The 18697-nt window shown below is 62.2% G+C and overlaps 1 protein-coding gene across 1 annotated transcript in view; it reads right to left on the bottom strand.

The window, feature by feature from the left end:
• DNAH2 (dynein axonemal heavy chain 2) overlaps positions 1-18697 on the bottom strand; it is a 98945-nt gene that overhangs the window by 14305 nt on the left and 65943 nt on the right. Inside the window, exons 49-68 of the mRNA XM_073326794.1 lie at position 18098; positions 16410-16607; positions 15365-15589; positions 14381-14485; positions 13746-13934; positions 13186-13271; positions 11598-11728; positions 11174-11323; positions 10499-10666; positions 10262-10422; positions 8716-8855; positions 8232-8362; positions 7263-7404; positions 6448-6658; positions 6114-6230; positions 5842-5983; positions 5227-5396; positions 947-1063; positions 681-845; positions 151-276 (exon numbers count right to left, since the gene is read on the bottom strand). Coding sequence (XP_073182895.1) covers positions 151-276; positions 681-845; positions 947-1063; positions 5227-5396; positions 5842-5983; positions 6114-6230; positions 6448-6658; positions 7263-7404; positions 8232-8362; positions 8716-8855; positions 10262-10422; positions 10499-10666; positions 11174-11323; positions 11598-11728; positions 13186-13271; positions 13746-13934; positions 14381-14485; positions 15365-15589; positions 16410-16607; position 18098 — 2875 coding nt within the window. The remainder of the gene's footprint in view (positions 1-150; positions 277-680; positions 846-946; positions 1064-5226; positions 5397-5841; positions 5984-6113; positions 6231-6447; positions 6659-7262; positions 7405-8231; positions 8363-8715; positions 8856-10261; positions 10423-10498; positions 10667-11173; positions 11324-11597; positions 11729-13185; positions 13272-13745; positions 13935-14380; positions 14486-15364; positions 15590-16409; positions 16608-18097; positions 18099-18697) is intronic.

The following is an 18697-nucleotide window of genomic DNA, read 5'->3' as shown; positions in this document are numbered from 1 at the left end:
CATGGAGCCAGTGACCCCGCCTGCCCCCTGGAGCCTCGGGCCTTGTGGGGCCGCCCGCAGGGAGAGCGCTGGGTGGGGCCGGTGGCAGCCAGGGCTCCGAGGGCCGAGCACTCAGGGGTGCCATGCCCAGGGCCCGTGGGTGCCAGACACCTGCTTCATCCAGATGTCAGAGACGATCTCGTCGCGGTAGCCGGACAGGAAGGGCCCCATGTAGGACAGGAAGGCGGCGGCCAGCAGGCAGTCGCCCACCACGTAGCCCAGGTCCTCCTCCAGCCCCTGCCGAGAGAGCCAGGCTGAGACCCCCGAGCCGCCGGGATCCCTGTCCCCACTGCCCCCATGGGATCCCCACCTCCCAGATCCCGCCCACTGGGATCCCTGCCTCCACTTCCACCCCAGGATCCTCACCTCCCAGATCCCACCTGCTGGGATCCCTGCAGCCCCCCCCCACTGGGATCCCTACCTTCCAGATCCCCCCTGGTGAGATTCCTGTAAACCCTCCCCCCCACCCTGGGATCCCTGCCTCCCAGATCCCCACCCCCTGGCCTGGCTGCTCCCTGCCCGAGCCCCTACCTCCAGATCCCTCCCCCCACCCCAGCTTGGCTATGGCATCGCCGTCCCCGTCCCCAGATCCCCCCCACTGGCTTCCCTGGCCACCCCCCAGCCTCCTGCGGCTCTCCCACCTGCACCGTCTCCTCCCAGCGCGCCTTCTCCCCCGCCAGCCCCGACACCAGCTTGTCGGCGCGGTCCAGCTTGATCTCCATCTCCTCGGAGCGCTTGCGCAGGTCCTCCTTCTGCGCCAGCTTCTCCTCGTACTCCTGCTTCAGCCGCTCCAGCTTCTCCGCCACCTGGGGGGGCAGAGCCGTGAGCCCCCCAGCGCTGCGCCGGGGCAGGACCGAGCCATGGCAAGCCCCGCGTCTCCCCCCGACTGCCCCCCAGGCAGACAGACCTCACGCAGCTTCTCCTGGGCCTCGGCCTGGGACGCCTGCTTCTCGGCCAGCTGGGCCATGGCGGCGTTCATACGGGCACGCTTGGGCTCCACCACCCGGTAAATCCGGCCATACATCTGTGGGGGGACAGCGAACGCTGAGCCCTCTGCACAGCACTGCCCCGGGAGAGGAGAACCCCGGAGTTCTGCCCCCCTCTCTAGCCTCCAGACCCCACTCCCTTCCCCGGAGAGAGAACCCAGGAGTCCTGCCCCCCGCCCCCGCTCTAACCTCCAGACCCCACTCCCCTCCCCAGAGAGAACCCAGGAGTCCTGCCCCCCCCTGCTCTAACCACCAGACCCCCCTCCCCTCCCCAGAGAGAGAACCCAGCAGTCCTGCCCCCCTGCTCTAACCACCAGATCCCCCTCCCCTCCCCAGAGAGAGAACCAGCAGTCCTGCCCCCCGTGATGTTATTGACATAATCTGGGACCGTATCGTGTATAAAGGGGGTCAAATAAGGCGTCTAAGGCGAGGTGATGGTTTGCTGGGTATGACGATGCTGTCTGTTTGCATGTGTCAGTTTTGTATTTAAAGATAGAAGTGTTGGCTCTGCACTGTCTGTATTTCAAACGTGTGCTCTGCTTCTGGGGGACGCCCCCGACAAGCTGGGGTCAGCTCTGCCCAGCCTGCTGGATGGTCCACGAAGGACCATCAGCGACACGACTGACCCACTGAGAGAAGGCAGACACGCCTGGGGACTCAGCCAGGTGTGCAGGGACCTGCCTGTGGACCGAACGCTGAGGGTTTTCCAGGTCGCGGGCTGGACAGCTTGTCCTTGGGACAAAGAAAGACAGACCACACGGCAAGAGAGTATAAAAAACGGCTGCAGCTCCTCCATCTTGTCTTCAATCCTGCTTCCTGCCTCTGGAGGGACTTGGCTACAAACCGGAGCTCCGAGCCAAGGCCTGAAAGCCCCATCCCAGCTGGGGATGGTCTCCAGAGCTGGGATTTGAACCTGCAGCTTCTTCCCTCCCTGCTACGAGCCGGAACCAAGAACTTGGCCATTGCTCTATGGAACTGATTCCATGTAACCAGCTCTAGCTCTCATCTCTCTCTTTTCCTTTTATGAATAAACCTTTAGATTCTAAAGGGTTGGCAACGGCGTGATTTGTGGGTAAGATCCGATTTGTATATTGACCGGGGTCTGGGGCTTGGTCCTTTGGGATCGAGGGAACCTTTTTTCTTTTACTGGGGTCTTGGTTTTCATGACCATCTGTCCCCATAACGAGTGGCACTGGTGGAGATACTGGGAAATTGGAGTATCTAAGGGAATTGCTTGTGTGACTTGTGGTTAAGCCAGTGGGGTGAAACCAAAGTCTTCTCTGTTTGGCTGGTTTGGTTTGCCTTGGTGTGCACAGAGACCGCAGCCTTGGGCTGTAACTGCCCTGCTTTAAGCAATTTGTCCTGAGCTGGTACTCTCAGTTGGGTCCCGCCAGAACCAGCATCGTTACACCCCTCCCAGCTCTAACCACCAGCCCTCACTCCCCTCCCAGAGCTGGAATAGAACCTGACATTTGTTTCTCTTTCTCCTTCTTGTCTTCACAGTTTTCACTCACACCCACCGTCCTGCCAACCCCTTGCCAGCCTGGCACTCCTCTCCCCCGACCAAGAAGGCCAATAGCATTTTGGGATGTAGGGGCATTGCCAGCAGATCAAGTGACGTGATCGTTCCCCTCTATTCAACATTTGTGAGGCCTCATCTGGAGTACTGTGTCCAGTTTTGGGCCCCACACTACAAGAAGGATGTGGATAAATTGGAAAGAGTCCAGCGAAGGGCAACAAAAATGATTAGGGGACTGGAACACATGAGTTATGAGGAGAGGCTGAGGGAACAGGGATTGTTTAGTCTGCGGAAGAGAAGAACGAGGGGGGATTTGATAGCTGCTTTCAACTACCTGAAAGGGGGTTCCAAAGAGGATGGCTCTAGACTGTTCTCAATGGTAGCAGATGACAGAACGAGGAGTAATGGTCTCAAGTTGCAGTGGGGGAGGTTTAGGTTGGATATTAGGAAACACTATTTCACTTGGAGGGTGGTGAAACACTGGAATGCGTTACCTAGGGAGGTGGTGGAATCTCCTTCCTTAGATATTTTTAAGGCCCGGCTTGACAAAGCCCTGGCTGGGATGATTTAGTTGGGGTTGGTCCTGCTTTGAGCAGGGGGTTGGACTAGACACCTCCTGAGGTCCCTTCCAACCCTGATCTTAGATGATTCTATGATTCTATGGCACCACCCACCGGTCTGCCCTCAGCCTGGCACTCCTCTCCCCGAGCATGGCACCACCCACCGGCCTGCCCTCAGCCTCACACTCCTCTCCTGCCACCTCCCCAGCTCCCTCCCCCTGCCCATGGCTGGTGCTTGCCCACCCAGCCCCCTCCCTTCCACGGCTCCCTACCCCTGCCCGTGACTGGTACCTGGCCCCTCCCTTCCCCAGATCATAGACTCATCGAAGATCAGGGTTGGAAGGGACCTCAGGAGGTATCTCGTCCAACCCCCTGCTCAAAGCAGGACCAACCCCAACTAAATCATCCCAGCCAGGGCTTTGTCAAGCCAGGCCTTAAAAGCCTCTAAGGATGGAGATTCCACCACCTCCCTAGCGAACCCATTCCAGTGCTTCCCCATCCTCCTCGCGAAATAGTGTTTCCGAATATCCAACCTAGACCTCCCCCACTGCAACTTCAGACCATTTCTCCTTGTTCTGTCATCTGCCACCACTGAGACCAGCCAAGCTCCATCCTCTTTGGGACCCCCCTTCAGGCAATTGAAGGCTGCGATCAGATCCCCCCTCCCTCTTCTCTTCCGCAAACTAAACAATCCCAGTTCCCTCAGCCTCTCCTCGTAAGTCATGTGCCCCAGCCCCCTAATCATTTTTGTTGCCCTCCGCTGGACTCTTTCCAATTTGCCACATCCCTTCTGTAGTGGGGGGACCAAAACTGGACGCAATGCTCCAGGTGTAGCCTCATTAGGGCCGAATAGAGGGGAATAATCACTTCCCTCGATCTGCTGGCCATGCTCCTACTAATACAGCCCAATATGCCATTGGCCTTCTTGGCAACAAGGGCACACTGCTGACTCCTAGACAGCTTCTCCTCCACTGTAGTCTCCAGGTCCTTTTGTGCAGAACTGCTGCAGAGCTATTCTGTCCCTAGTCTGCAGCGGTGCCTAGGATTCTTCCATCCTAAGTGCAGGACTCTGCACTTGTCCTTGTTGAACCTCATCACATTTCTTTTGGCCCAATCCTCCAATTTTCTCGGTCACTCTGTATCCTATCCCTCCCCTCCAGCGTATCTACCTCTCCCTGCAGCTTAGTATCATCTGTGAACTTACTGAGGGTGCAATCCACACCATCCTCCAGATCATTAATGAAGATAAGCACTGCTACAGACTAGGGACTGAGTGGTCTCAAGTTGCAGTGGGGGAGGTTTAGGTTGGATATTAGGAAACACTATTTCACTAGGAGGGTGGTGAAGCACTGGAATGGGTTCCCCAGGGAGGTGGTGGAATCTCCTTCCTTAGAGGTTTTTAAGGTCAGGCTTGACAACGCCCTGGCTGGGATGGTTTAGCTGGTGTTGGTCCTGCTTTGAGCAGGGGGTTGGACTAGACACCTCCTGAGGTCCCTTTCAACCCTGATCTTCTAGGATTCTATGATATAGAACAAAACCGGCCCCAGGACCGACGCTTGCGGCTCTCCGCTTGATACCAGCTGCCAACGAGACATGGAGCCGTTGATCACTCCCCACTGAGCCCGACGATCTTGCCAGCTTTCTACCCACCATACAGTCCATTCATCCAGCCCAGACTTCTTTAACTTGCTGGCAAGAATACTGAGATCCCTCCCCAGGCCTGGCCCGGCCCCTCCCCTGACCGGCCCCCTCCCCCTGCCCCTGACCGGCCCCCTCCCCTCCACAGCTCTCTCCTTCTCCCCCTGGCCGGTGCCCGGCCCCTCCTCTCCTCTCCCCTCCCCAGCTTCCTCCCCATGCCCGTGGCTGGTACCCAGCTCCTCCCCTCCCTCCCCGGATTCCTCCCGTGCCCATGGCTGGTACCCGGCTCCTCCCCTCCCCTCCCCGGATCCCTCCCGCTGCCCGTGGCTGGTGCCCGGCCCCTCCCCTCTCCTCCCCAGATCTCTCCCCCACCTGTGGCTGGTGCCCAGCCCGTCCCCTCCCCCTGCCCGTGGCTGGTACCCAGCTTCTCCCCTCCCCTCCATGGCTCCCTCCCCCTGCCCGTGGCTGGCGCTCGCCCCCTCACCTCCATGGCTCGCACCCACATGCAGAGGGATTTGGCGGCGAGCGAGACGCGCCCGATGATGTCGGGCTGGAAGTCGGGCTGGGAGCAGTACCCGCTGATCTTCTTCAGCACCTTGTCCGAGATGTTGTCCTTGTCGAAGTTGATCAGCTGTTTGATGAAGGTGGCCTCACCTGGGGGGGGCACCAGGATCAGGGGGGCGAGGCCCAGGGACTGGCACACCCTGGGCCCGGCCTGCCTGGCACTGACCTGCGAGGGCCAGTCCCTCTGGGTGCCAGGGCAGGGCCCTGTCTGCTCCTTCGGGCTGCTGCTGGGATGCCATTGCAGACAGAGAAGCAGGGGAGGGTGCCCACGGTGCCCACCCTATCCACTGCCTACCTTGCCCACTGCCCACCTCCTCGGCCCCGCAGCACCCCCTGTGCTGCCTCCTCCGCCCCCAGCCACTGCCCACCTCCTCACCAGCCCCTGCCTCCGTCCCCAGCCAGCGCCCGGCTGGCAGCTCCCATTGCACCACTTCCTCCCCGCCACCCACTGCCCTCTTGCTCACAGCCTCCACCCCTTAGTTCTGCCCCCTCCCCCGCAAACCCCTGTCTGCCCCGGCCCCTCCCCACTCCTCACCCAGCTGCCTCTTGGCTTCGGCCCAGGTTGGCTCGTTGCCGCGCAGGATCATGACGGCCTGCATCACCGTCTCCACCAGCGTGGGCGGGCGCCCGTAGGACTTGATCTCTGTCATGTCCTTCTTGTTGAGCGACTCCAGAGCCTGGGGGGAGGGAGGCAGGTGGGGGAGGCGCCCGAGGGGAAGGGGCCCCCCCGCCAGGGGCTCTGGGGCACCACCCGCAGGACATGCCACGGAGCTGGAGCAGTGGGGTCCCAGCCCCTCTGCCCGTTACCTTCATGGCCTCCTCCAGTGCAGGCAGCGCCTCTTCCAGGTCCTTCTGGGCGTTGTCAGCCAGCGTCTTGCACTTGATCTCCTCCACTGCGATCTTCTCACTGTTCGCGCCCACCATCTGGGGAGAGGGGCCAGGCAGGGCAGCCGTGGGGTGGGGGCTTTGCCAATTTTCCCCTCCTGCCCTGCGCCCTCACTCTGCATCCGGATCCGGCCCTGGGCGCCACGCGCCCGTCAGTCTGAGTCCGGATCTGGGTCCCACCCCCTCCCGTCCGTCAGGATCCAGGCCCTCCACACCCCTCAGCCCACGCCTGGATCCGAGCCCAGCCCTCCCTCACCTTCTGCTGCTCGTCGGCCTCTCTCTTCTGCTGCACGATGATGACCAGGTACTCCTCGCACTGCTTCTGGAACTCCGCCACCTTCTTCTTGGCGTCCTCCAGCTCCAGCGACATGACCTCCACCTTGTGGCGCGTCTCGTCGATCTTAGAGAGCCCGCTGCGCAGCTTGTTGGCCTGGTCCAAGAGCTCCTTGCGCTTCTCCGTCAGGAGCCTGCGGGGAGACGGCCCCGAGGCCCTCCCGCCTGAGCCACCCCTGCAGCACCGGGCGAGGCTCTCTGACGGACTACAGCCCCCACGATGCACCTGGGACTCCTCTGATGCATCCCCTCCTCCCTCCAAGAGGGGACAAAGCAATGCCTCATGGGAGATGTGGTCTGGCCGGGGGTGCCTGGCCTAGAGAGGAGGATGGGAGCACGGGGCTCCCGAACTACAACTCCCATGAGCCACCGCAGTGCCCAGAGAGGAAATATTTCAATCTGGGGCTGAAATGACATTTGCCATGGGAAACCCGCCCCCCCTTTTCCCACCAGTTCTGGGCCCCAGCATGGAGGAACCCCTCCATGTCTGGCCAAATCCCCTCGGCTCCTCCTGCCCCGCCCCCCGGGAGACCCTTCCACATCCGGCCAGATCCCCTCGGCTCCCCCCGCCCCCAGGGAGACCGCTCCACGTCTGGGCAGATCTCCTCGGCTCCTCCCATCCTGCCCCCCGGGGAGACCCCTCTGTGTCCAGCCAGATCCCCTCGGCTCCCAGGGTAGGATTGGCCCCTCGGTCCCCAGCCCGTCTGCCGGTGGCCGGACCGTGCGGCAGGGACTCACTTCTTGTAGCCCGAGACCAGCTCCAGGTAGTTGGTGGGGGTGACATAGTTATGGCGTCTGAGCTCCAGGAGCATCTTCTGCGAGTAGGAGGCCACGGACCAGTGCATGGTCACAAAGATCCTGGCCACTTTCTTGTGGATCTGGGGGAGCAGACGGGGCCGGGTCAGCAGTGGGGAGGGGGGTGCCCAGATGGGGACAGGTCGGCGGAGGGGGTGCCAACAGGAGCCCTGCTCCCCCACTTGAGGGAAGACGACGGGATGGGACCAGCTTTGCAGTAACCAATGTGTCTGCACGGGGCACAGAGATGCTGCCACCTCTGGGGAGAGGCATGGGTGGCTCCGGCGTGGGGCGCAAACAGGCAGCCAGCTCCGGGGAGGGGCGGCGGCCGCCTGGCTCCACGGAGGGGCGTGGATGGGTGGCCAGCTCTGGGGAGAGGCGTGGCCAGTTCCGGGGAGGGGTGCAGGCAGGCAGCCGGCTCTGGGGAGTGGCACAGGCAGTTCCGGGGAGGTGCACGGCCAGCACCTGGGAGGGGTGCGTCCAGCCATCTGGCTCCAGTGAGGGTGGCTGGCTGACTCTGCGGAGGGGTGTGGCCGGTGATGGTGGCTCCGGAGAGGGGCAAGGCAGCTGGCTCTGGGGAGGGGTGTAGCGGCTGGCTGGCTCCAGGGAGGGGCACGGCAACCGGCACATAGCCAGAGAATCCTGGATCTGGTTCCAAGCCCAGGGGAGTTTGGGAAGCAGAATGGGAACCCCGGGGCTGGGATGCGGCCGGGGCCCTGACTCCACGCCAGGCCGACAGCTCAGGGGGTCTCCCCCAGGTAGTGCCCAGCACTGACTCTGAGCACCGGCTCCCCCAGCACGGTCCCCGACAGATCTCCCGCCCCGGCCTGCCCCCCAGCACACCCAGCGTGCAGCCAGGCAGCTCTGGCTGGACCGACAGGGGCCGGGGGGCCAGGCTGCGGCTCTCACCTCCCGGCAGGCCCCCCAGGTCCACGCCCTCGAGGTACTTCTCTGCCACCTCCAGCAGCGCCTGGTGCGGCCACTCCGAGAACCAGTCGATGGTGGTGCAGTTCACCAGCGCCGGGTACTGACGGATCCAGTTCCTGAGGGGACGGGGAGCGGGGGTGCCGAGCTAAGCACGTCCCTCACCTCTTCCCCCTCCCAGCGGGCTCCCCATCCCTGCCCCCTCCCATCGGGCCCCCCATCTCTTCCCTGCTCCCATCCAGTCCCCATCCCTGCCCCGCTCCCACCCCACCCCTTATCTCTGCCCCACTCCCTCTCCCATCTCTACTTTGCTCCCACCCCACCGTCACCCCAGCCCCCTTCTCTCTCCCCAGCTCCTGCCCTCAAACAGTTGTGGGCTCCTCGCTGTGCTCCCCGCTCCCGTCCTTTCAGTCCTGGCTGCCGGCGACTCCGGAGCTGCCCACCAGGGGCGCTGTAGCTCCCGGCCCCTCACCTGAAGGGGTCCCCGATGGGGCTAAGGCACAGCACCACGTGCAGGTTGTTCCGCACCCTCTCGATCAGGTAGCCAAAGAGGCTGTCGGCCGTCTCGGGGATGCCCTCGGCTCGGGCCGCGTCCAGGATCACGGACTGGATCTGAGACACAAGGGAAGTGTCTCCAGCTGGGCACAGAGTCCTAGGCCCTGCCCCCTACAATGGGCCCGGGCCCACCCACCCCCTCCAGCCACCGTGATCAGCACCCACGTGCCGGCCACGCAGCTCCGCTCTGCCGGGGCAGGACTCTGAGATAGGTCCTTGGGGAAAAAGGGGTGAAGCCCAGGGCTGGGCTAGCAGGGGGCTGTGGGTTGGAAGTGAGGGGCACCCGCAGAGCGGTCCTTCAGGACAGCTGTCGCAGGGAGACCCCTGCTGCTCCCCTCGGCCCTGCCAGCCCCTTGCCCGTGGTGCCCCCCAGCCCGGAGCTGGCGCGCGCATGCACCTATCATAGAATCATAGAATATCAGGGTTGGAAGGGACTCCAGAAGGTCATCTAGTCCAACCCCCTGCTCGAAGCAGGACCAATTCCCAGTTAAATCATCCCAGCCAGGGCTTTGTCAAGCTGACCTTAAAAACCTCTAAGGAAAGGAGATTCTACCACCATCCCTAGGTAACGCATTCCAGTGTTTCCACCATCCTCCTAGTGAAAAAGTTTTTCCTAATATCCAATCTAAACCTCCCCCACTGCAACTTGAGACCATTACTCCCTCGTTCTGTCATCTGCTACCACTGAGAACAGTCTAGAGCCATCCTCTTTGGAACCCCCTTTCAGGTAGTTGAAAGCAGCTATCAAATCCCCCTCATTCTTCTCTTCTGCAGGCTAAACAAACCCAGCTCCCTCAGCCTCTCCTCATACTCATGTGTTCCAGTCCCCCTAATCCTTTTTGTTGCCCTTCGCTGGACTCTCTCCAATTTATCCACATCCTTCTTGTAGTGTGGGGCCCAAAACTGGGACACAGTACTCAGATGAGGCCTCACCAATGTCGAATAGAGGGGGATGATCACGTCCCTCGATCTGCTCGCTATGCCCCTACTTATACATCCCAAAATGCCATTGGCCTTTTTGGCAACAAGGGCACACTGCTGACTCATATCCAGCTTCTCGTCCACTGTCACCCTAGGTCCTTTTCCGCAGAACTGCTGCCTAGCCATTCGGTCCCTAGTCTGTAGCTGTGCATTGGATTCTTCCGTCCTAAGGGCAGGACCCTGCACTTATCCTTATTGAACCTCATCAGATTTCTTTTGGCCCAATCCTCCAATTTGTCTAGGTCCTTCTGTATCCTATCCCTCCCCTCCAGCGTATCTACCTCTCCTCCCAGTTTAGAGTCATCTGCAAACTTGCTGAGGGGTGCAATCCACACCATCCTCCAAGGCAGTATGACATATGGGACAAATCCCACTTGATACTGGCTGCCAAACTCTGAGATAGTGATACTGGCTGCCAACTAGACATGGAGCCATTGATCACTACCCGTTGAGCCCGACAATCTAGCCAGTTTTCTACCCACCTCCTCGAACTCGTCGGCCTTGTAGAGGTTGGGCACCTCCCCGGAGCTCAGGATGTTGTTGATGTCCTCCAGGAAGGAGTCGTCCATGATCTGCGTGTCCACGAAGAGGAAGGTGGTGGGTTTCAGGTCCACCCCCGCCTGCCGGTACAGCTTCTTGATGTCTGGGGGGAGAGGCCAGGAGAGCGTCAGCTCCCGGGGGGCTGGCCACGTGGGGGGCTGAGTGAAGGGGGCACTCACCATCTCTGAACTCCTGCTTGCGGTAGTGCTTGGTCACCTCGATTTGGAAGATCTGGTCCTCACAGATGAAGGAGGCCAGGCGTGCCAGGCTCTGGCGCCCACTGCCCCCTATGCCCACCAGCAGCATGTTCCCACGCGGCTGGCCGATCACCCGCACGATCCGGGTAACTGCGGGGGGAGCCACTGGTCAGAAGGGGGCACCCCGGGGCCGGAGTGGGCAGCCGACTGGCCACCCCAGTAGTCCCATGGAGACCAAAAGGCTTGCATTGCATGCTGGGATTTTTCCTCCACCAAAAATGGAGGCTGCCATCAGCTCCCTCAATGCATCCAAGGGGGGATAAAGATTTAACTCAGAGAGATCTCAAAGATCAAGGGGCCAGGACTCCTGGGTCCCATCCGCCGTTCCACCACTGCCCTGAGCAGCGTGCCTCCGTTTCCCCAGTTTGGGAAGTGGGAAAGATGCAACTCCCCCCAGGGAGGGGAAGTGTTGGCGGCCTGCTTGATATTGTGGGGCTCAGGGTCGGTTCTGATCTGGAGTCAGGTGCCAGAGCTGGGCTGGCAGGGGCTGCAGGTCGGGAGTGAGGGGCACTGGCAGGGTTTGGGGGGGAGCCATGGAGGCGCCTGGCAGGGGCACGGTGTGGGAGGTGCTGCCCCGCCCTGGCCCGCGTCACTCACTGTGTTCGATGGCGTCTCTGAAGAGCACGAGATGCATCTGCACCACGCCGGGCGTCTGGTTGTACTCATCCAGCACCCGCTCCATCTCCAGCTTCAGGGCCGACAGGTCCACCAAGTCCTCATACACCCGCGGCTCCCGCATGAAGTCCCCTGGCCAGCGGGCAAGAGGAAGGCTCGGTGTCCCCTGGGTCACTGGCCAGCCTAGCCCGCGGGAGTCCTGGCTGCCAGGCCTGAGTCCCACTCTAACGACTACACCCACTGCCCTCCCCAAGCCAGGGAGAGAACCCAGGAGTCCTGGCACCCAGGCCACCTGCTCTAACCACTAGCCCCCACTCCCCACCCAGGAGCAGGGGCTCGGCAGTGACAGTCAGAGCATGTGGCGCCCGGCCCCTGCCCGTCAGGCCCAGCACCCCGTGGCACTCACCGAAGATGGGTTGGGACTTGCTGGGACAGATGTTGTGGAAGGTCAGGTCAAAGAAGGAGCCCAGCTTCTCGCTCAGGATGGCAATGAAGGCGTCCTTGTCGGCCAAGTCCACCAGGCGGTCGGAGAAGACCCTGCCGAGGGAGGCGGCTGGACTCACACGTCGGGGTTCACCCCCCACCCCCAGGAGCAGGGAGGGGTCAGGCTCCACATGGGAGGAAAGGGGGGGTGCGTCGTGTCTTGAGTGGACAGGGGCTGGAGGTGGGGCGCAGCATGGCCGGCCATGCGGGGAGGGAAGACGCCCATGGCACCGGGCGGGCAGTGCCCAGGGGGCTGGAGGTAGGGTGCAGCGTGGCCGGCCATGGGGGGAGGGAAGACGGCCGTGGCACCGGGCGGGCAGTGCCCAGGGGGTGGAGGTCAGGAGCAGCGTGGCCGGCCGTGGGGGGAGGGAAGACGGCCGTGGCACCAGGCTGGCAGTGCCCAGGGGGTGGAAGTCAGGAGCAGTGTGGCTGGCCATGGGGGGAGGGAAGATGCCCATGGCACCGGGCGGGCAGTGCCCAGGGGGCTGGAGGTGGGGCGCAGCGTAGCCGGCCATGGGGGGAGGGAAGATGCCCGTGGTACCGGGCGGGCAGTGCCCAGGGGGTGGAGGTCAGGAGCAGCGTGGCCGGCCGTGGGGGGAGGGAAGATGCCCATGGCACCGGGCGGGCAGTGCCCAGGGGGCTGGAGGTGGGGCGCAGCGTAGCCGGCCAAGGGGGAGGGAAGATGCCCGTGGCACCGGGCGGGCAGTGCCCAGGGGGTGGAGGTCAGGAGCAGCGTGGCCGGCCGTGGGGGCAGGGAAGACGGCCGTGGCACCAGGCTGGCAGTGCCCAGGGGGCTGGAGGTGGGGCGCAGCATGGCCGGCTGTGGGGGGAGGGAAGACGGCCGTGGCACCGGGCGGGCAGTGCCCAGGGGGTGGAGGTCAGGAGCAGCGTGGCCGGCCGTGGGGGGAGGGAAGACGGCCGTGGCACCGGGCGGGCAGTGCCCAGGGGGTGGAGGTCAGGAGCAGCGTGGCCAGCCGTGGGGGGAGGGAAGACGGCAGTGGCACCGGGCGGGCAGTGCCCAGGGGGTGGAGGTCAGGAGCAGCGTGGCCGGCCGTGGGGGGAGGGAAGATGCCCGTGGCACCAGGCTGGCAGTGCTCAGGGGGTGGAGGTCAGGAGCAGCGTGGCCGGCCGTGGGGGGAGGGAAGACGGCCGTGGCACCGGGCGGGCAGTGCCCAGGGGGTGGAGGTCAGGAGCAGCGTGGCCGGCCGTGGGGGGAGGGAAGACGGCCGTGGCACCGGGCGGGCAGTGCCCAGGGGGTGGAGGTCAGGAGCAGCGTGGCCGGCCGTGGGGGGAGGGAAGACGGCCGTGGCACCGGGTGGGCAGTGCCCAGGGGGTGGAGGTCAGGAGCAGTGTGGCCGGCCATGGGGGGAGGGAAGACGGCCGTGGCACCGGGTGGGCAGTGCCCAGGGGGTGGAGGTCAGGAGCAGCGTGGCCGGCCGTGGGGGGAGGGAAGACGGCCGTGGCACCGGGCGGGCAGTGCCCAGGGGGCTGCGCTTGCCCTGCAGCTGTACCTGAAGCACTCGTGAATCCACAGGCGGGTGAGGCTGGGCTTGGTATCGTGGAAGTCCTTGTGCGCCCGCAGCATGCCCTGGAACACCTGTGCGAGGGGCAGAGCCTGAGCCCAGGGCTGCAGGACCCCCCCACAGGACAGTGACTGACGGGGGGCGGGCTTGTGTGTCTTGGTGAGAAACTGACGACCCCTCCCGCAGCTGCTCGCCTGGGCCAAGGGGTCCCAAACGGAAACAGGCCCCTCGAGGAGACAGGCCCCATGCCCCATGCCCCATTCCCCACCCCCCTGAGCCAGCCAGTCCTGCAACCCCCCGGCCCGGATCCCATCCCTCGATACATGGCTGCATGCTGACTGGCAGGGAAGGAGACCCAATGTGCAGGGCACTGGGCACCAACACCAAGCCTCTGCTGGATTCCTCCCTGCGCCAGCCCCGCTCATGCCAGGGACCTTCTGCGCCCCCAGCCCCCGCGTGTGGGCACAGCAGATACTGCGTACGGGGCCCCACGGCTCCACGCTGGGCGCGACTCTGACCCAGGGGTGGGCGGGGCACCAGCAGGGTACCTTGGAGATGTCGCGCAGGTTGAAGAGGTAGTGGATCTTGGCGGGCGTGGGCAGGAATTTCTGCACCACGCCGTGGTACAGCTCGACCGTGGCCTCAGTGGCGATGTTCCCGAGCGGCTTCACTGCCTCCTCGAAGTTCTGCAGCTTCTGGTTGAGCATGGTGCCGAAGATGCGCCGGATCTGCGGCTCCTGCAGGGAGGCCGGAGCAGCGCCTAGCGCCAGCCGCTCTCCCCTCGCGGGCCCACCCCGCCTACCTGCGGGCACCCCCGGTCCCGGTGCAGGAGGGAGGGGACGCAGCCTCCACGGCCCCTCTCCTGCGGCTGCTGACTGGGCTGTGGGCATCCCGGGGGCGAAGGGCGCTCTAGAATCCGGCGTGCCGCGGCAGCAGGGGGTCCCGAGTCCGAGCAGTTATGCACAGCTGCTCTCGACGGGCCGGGCAGACCACGCCGCCACACAGCCGGGTTTAACCTGTGGCACGAGCCCCCATGTGCCGTCTGGAACGTGGCCGACGGCGCCCGGGACACCTCGCGGAGGGATCGACGCCAGGGGGAGGGGCCGGCTGGCGTGGCTGGCTCTGATTCTGCCAGGCCTAGCCGGGGAAGCAGCCGCGTGACGCATGTCTAAGCCGCCCTTACCGTGGGGAAGGTCATGTTGATGAGATTGAATCTGCTCTGAAGCCGGCCGGATATCATGGTTCGGCCTCCTCCCGGGGGGCCCATGGCTGCCATCAGGAACATGTCCTGCAGGGAGACAGATGCTGCTCACACCAAAGGCGACCGAGGCCTATCTTCTCCCCCCAAAAGCGCTTGAAGGATCCAGAGGGACCCGTGGGGCGGGAGGGGTGGCTGCTGCCGCATACTAATGGCGCCCCAGTGGAAGCGCCAGGTACTAATATCTGCTGTGGCACGTGCCAACCAGATTTCAGGCACAGACTCCTGCCTCTGCTGGTGATGCTGCAGGTGCCCTGTCCGCATGAACTGTCGGAACGGCCTCCCCGGGGCCGCGGCGTGGCCACCATCCCTGCCAGCTTTTCCTGCCGAGATGGGAGGGCTGTAAAATGCCCGGCTGGCTTTGGAATCCATCCATCTAGTAACCAGACAAGAGCAAAGCGCTGCCCTGGGCCCCGGCTCTGCCAGCTCCCCAGCGTCCTGCCAGCACACCACCTCCGCCGAGCTCCCCTGACAGCCTGGAACTGCTGGCAGGGTAGCTGTGCCCCTCCCCGGGCAGCGAGCCACGCAGCTCCCAGCAGAGAGGGGGCACTGAAGGGGCTGAGGTTGGCACGGCTCAGCTGCCCCATGGGACTCCTTTTCCAGAAGGCTTTTCAGTGCCGGTGGCAGCGGGGGCGCCCCCCCCATGAGACTGTGCAGAAACCCCTCGGAGAAGTGTTTCCATGGGCTGAGCCAGCCACCCGCCTCTGGGAGCTGGGCAGCGCTTGGCGCCTCCTGGAGGCAGGAGAACAGCCCCTGGGAGCGCGCGCCCGTCCCGCCGGCCACCCCCGAGCCAGAGCCCCCGAGACACAGCAGGTGCAAGCCATGGGGCTCCGAGCCCAAGCCCCGGTGGGAGCCAGGCAGGGAGCGATGAAGACCGGGGTGGGGGGGCCAGGAAAGCCAGCTCCGCACCTTGATGTATTTGATGGTTTGCTTCTCGCGGTCGTACCAGAAGCCGTAGTCGATCCAGAGGCGCAGCAGCTCCAGCGGGGGCTGGGAGCCGAAGGTGTCCTTGGCCGGCATGTTGAGGTCATCCATGAAGGTGATCATGCTCTTGCCACCCATGGGCACGTAGACGCCCTTGGTCCTCTTCTCCACCCGGCTCTCGATGATGTTCTGCACGTTGTTGGACGTGGTCTGGGGATGTTGGGGGGCGGGGTGAGGTTGGGCAGGGACCTGAGACCAGGGATGGCAGGGAGCTTGCGGCTCCACCCAAGAGTCAGCCCTCTGCCATGGGCATGGGCGCGTTGCTGGACTGAGCTCGGAGGTACCTGCCAGCTAGTGACTGTCCAGTGTCCGCCCAGCCGCCAACGACTGCCCCGCACCCACCCAGCCTCCCCCTGCCAGCCAGTGACTACCCGGCACCCACCCAGCTGCCAACGACTGCCCCGCACCCTCCCAGCCTCCCCCTGCCAGCCAGTGACTGCCGGCACCCACCCACCAGCAACTGCCTGACACCCATCCACTCTGGTAGGGGAGTGCGGTTTACGGTTAGAGCAGGGGGGCTGGCAGCCAGGACTCCTGGGTTCTCTCCCCAGCTCTGGGAGGGGAGTGGGGGCTGGTGGGTTATGGCTGGGAGCCCGGACTCCCAGGTTCTCTCCCTGGCTTTGCTCTAACTCACCTTTGACCAGAGCTAAGTCCCTTCCCCCGCACATTTGCCACTGATTCCCCTGCGTATAAAGGGATGAGGATACTTCCCTCCCTCAAGGGGGCATTGCCACTGCATGGCTCCATCACCTTGGCCCGGGGCATCTCCGGGGCCCTGCTCCCCTGGCCCGGGGCACCGGGGGATCTCCGGGCCCTGCTCCCCTGGCCCGGGGCACCGGGGATCTCCGGGCCCTGCTCCCCTGGCCCGGGGCACCGGGGGATCTCCGGGGCCCTGCTCCCCTGGCCCGGGGGATCTCCGGGGCCCTGCTCCCCTGGCCCGGGGCACCGGGGGATCTCCGGGGCCCGTTACCTGCGCCGACATGTTGACGGTCAGCACGGCCCACTTGGTGTTGTCCAGGGACTGCAGCACGCTCTGGGCAATGGAGGTCTTCCCGGTGCCAACCGGGCCCACGAGCAGCACCGGGTTCTGATTGGATACCAGAGCGTTCACCAGGTAGTTGTAGCGCACCGTGTCCACCGTGGGGACGATGATCTTATAGAAGGGGCGCTGGGAAGATGGGGACAGATGGGGGTCAGCCCAAGAGGATCATGGTGCTGGATCAGAGCAACGGGCCCATCCAGCCCAATATCCCGTCCCCTGGATCAGAGCAACGGGCCCATCCAGCCCTGTATCCCACCGCGGTGACACTGCACCCCGTATTCTTCACTGTGATATGATTGCATAGTTATGATATATTTCATGCAAAATAAGTCATGTGAGGTGTCACTGGAAAGGTGATGATTTGCTGAATAGGATTATCCTATTTGCTGGCATGTAGCATTTTCGTACCTGAAGTTATGAATATTGACAATGTCTCTGCATTTCCAGGGTAGGTACACCTGGGGAATGCCCACTAGCCAAGATGCTTTCACTCTAGACAGTGGGTGGGGAAAGGGCCATTAGGAAAACAATAGGCCTTAGGAGAAGCTTAACACTCTTCCTGTGAACACTATAAAGTGGATAGAAAGCTGGCTAGATCATCAGGCTCAACGGGGAGTGATCAACAGCTCCATGTCTAGTTGGCAGCTGGTATCAAGTGGAGTGCCCCAGGGGTCGGTCCTGGAGCCAATTTTGTTCAACATCTTCATTAATGATCTGGATGATGGGATTAATTGCACCCTCAGCAAGTTCACAGATGACACTAAGCTGGGGGGAGAGGTAGATATGCTGGAGGGCAGGGATAGGATACAGAGTGACCTAGACAAATTAGATGATTGGGCCAAAAGAAATCGGATGAGGTTCAGCGAGGACAAGTGCAGAGTCCTGCACTTAGGACGGAAGAATCCCATGCATTGCTACAGGCGGGGGACCGACTGGCTCGGCAGCAGTTCTGCAGAAAAGGACGTGGGGATTACAGTGGACAAGAAGCTGGCTGTGAGTCAGCAGTGTGCCCTTGTTGCCAAGAAGGCCAATGGCATTTTGGGCTGTATAAGTAGGAGCATGGCCAGCAGATGGAGGGACGTGATTATTCCCCTCTATTCAGCACTGGTGAGAGGCCCCATCTGGAGTACTGCGTCCAGTTTTGGGGCCCCCACTACAGAAGGGATGTGGATAAATTGGAGAGAGTCCAGCGGAGGGCAATTAAAGTGATCAGGGGGCTGGGGCACATGACTTAGACGAGAAGCGGCTGAGGGAACTGGGATGTTTAGTCTACAGTAAGAGAAGAGGGAGGGGGGATTTGATAGCAGCCTTCAACTACCTGAAGGGGGCGTCCCAAAGAGGATGGAGCTCGGCTGTTCTCAGCGGTTGCAGACGACAGAACAAGGAGCAATGATCTCACGTTGCAGTGGGGAGGTCTAGGTTGGATATTAGGAAAAACTATTTCACTAAGAGGGTGGTGAAGCACTGGAATGGTTCCCCAGGGAGGTGGTGGAATCTCCTTCCTTAGACAAAGCCTGGCTGGGATGATTTAGTTGGGTTTGGTCCTGCTTTGAGCAGGGGGTTGGACTAGACACCTCCTGAGGTCTCTTCCAACCCTAATCTATGATTCTATGAACGCTCCAAACAGCCTGTGGACAGGGGGAAGCAGTAGACGTGGTATATCTTGACTTTAGAAAGTCATGTGAGACAGTATCAAAAGTCTATCTCATAAACAAACTAGGGAAATGCAACCTAGATGGAGCTACTACAAGATGGGTGCATAACTGGTTGGAAGCTTATGCTCAAATAAATTGGTTAGTGTCTAAGGTGCCACAAGTCCTCCTTTTCTTCTTATAAAGTTTGCGGACGATATCAAGATGAGAGGGTTGCAAGTGCTTTGGAGGGTAGGATTAAAATTCAAAATGATTTCGACAACCTGGAGAAATGGACTGAAGTCAGTTGGATGAAATTCAATAAGGATAAATGCGAAATACTCCACTTAGGAAGGAACAATCAGGTACACACACACAGAATGCGAAATGACTGCCTAGGAAGGAGAACTGTGGAAAGGGATCTAGGGGTCAGAGTGGACCACAAGCTAAATATGAGTCAACACAGTAACCCTGTTGCAAAAAAAATGAACATCATTCTGGGCTGTATTAGCAGGAGCGTCGTAAGCCAGACACGAGAAGTAATTCTTCCGCTCTCTTCCGCACTGATATGGCCTCAGCTGGAGT

Source organism: Lepidochelys kempii, chromosome 28, assembly GCF_965140265.1.
Source record: "Lepidochelys kempii isolate rLepKem1 chromosome 28, rLepKem1.hap2, whole genome shotgun sequence".
Classification (NCBI taxonomy): Eukaryota; Metazoa; Chordata; order Testudines; family Cheloniidae; genus Lepidochelys; species Lepidochelys kempii.
The sequence above is the reverse complement of the archived record's forward strand: the minus strand, read 5'-3'. Positions and strand labels throughout refer to the sequence as shown.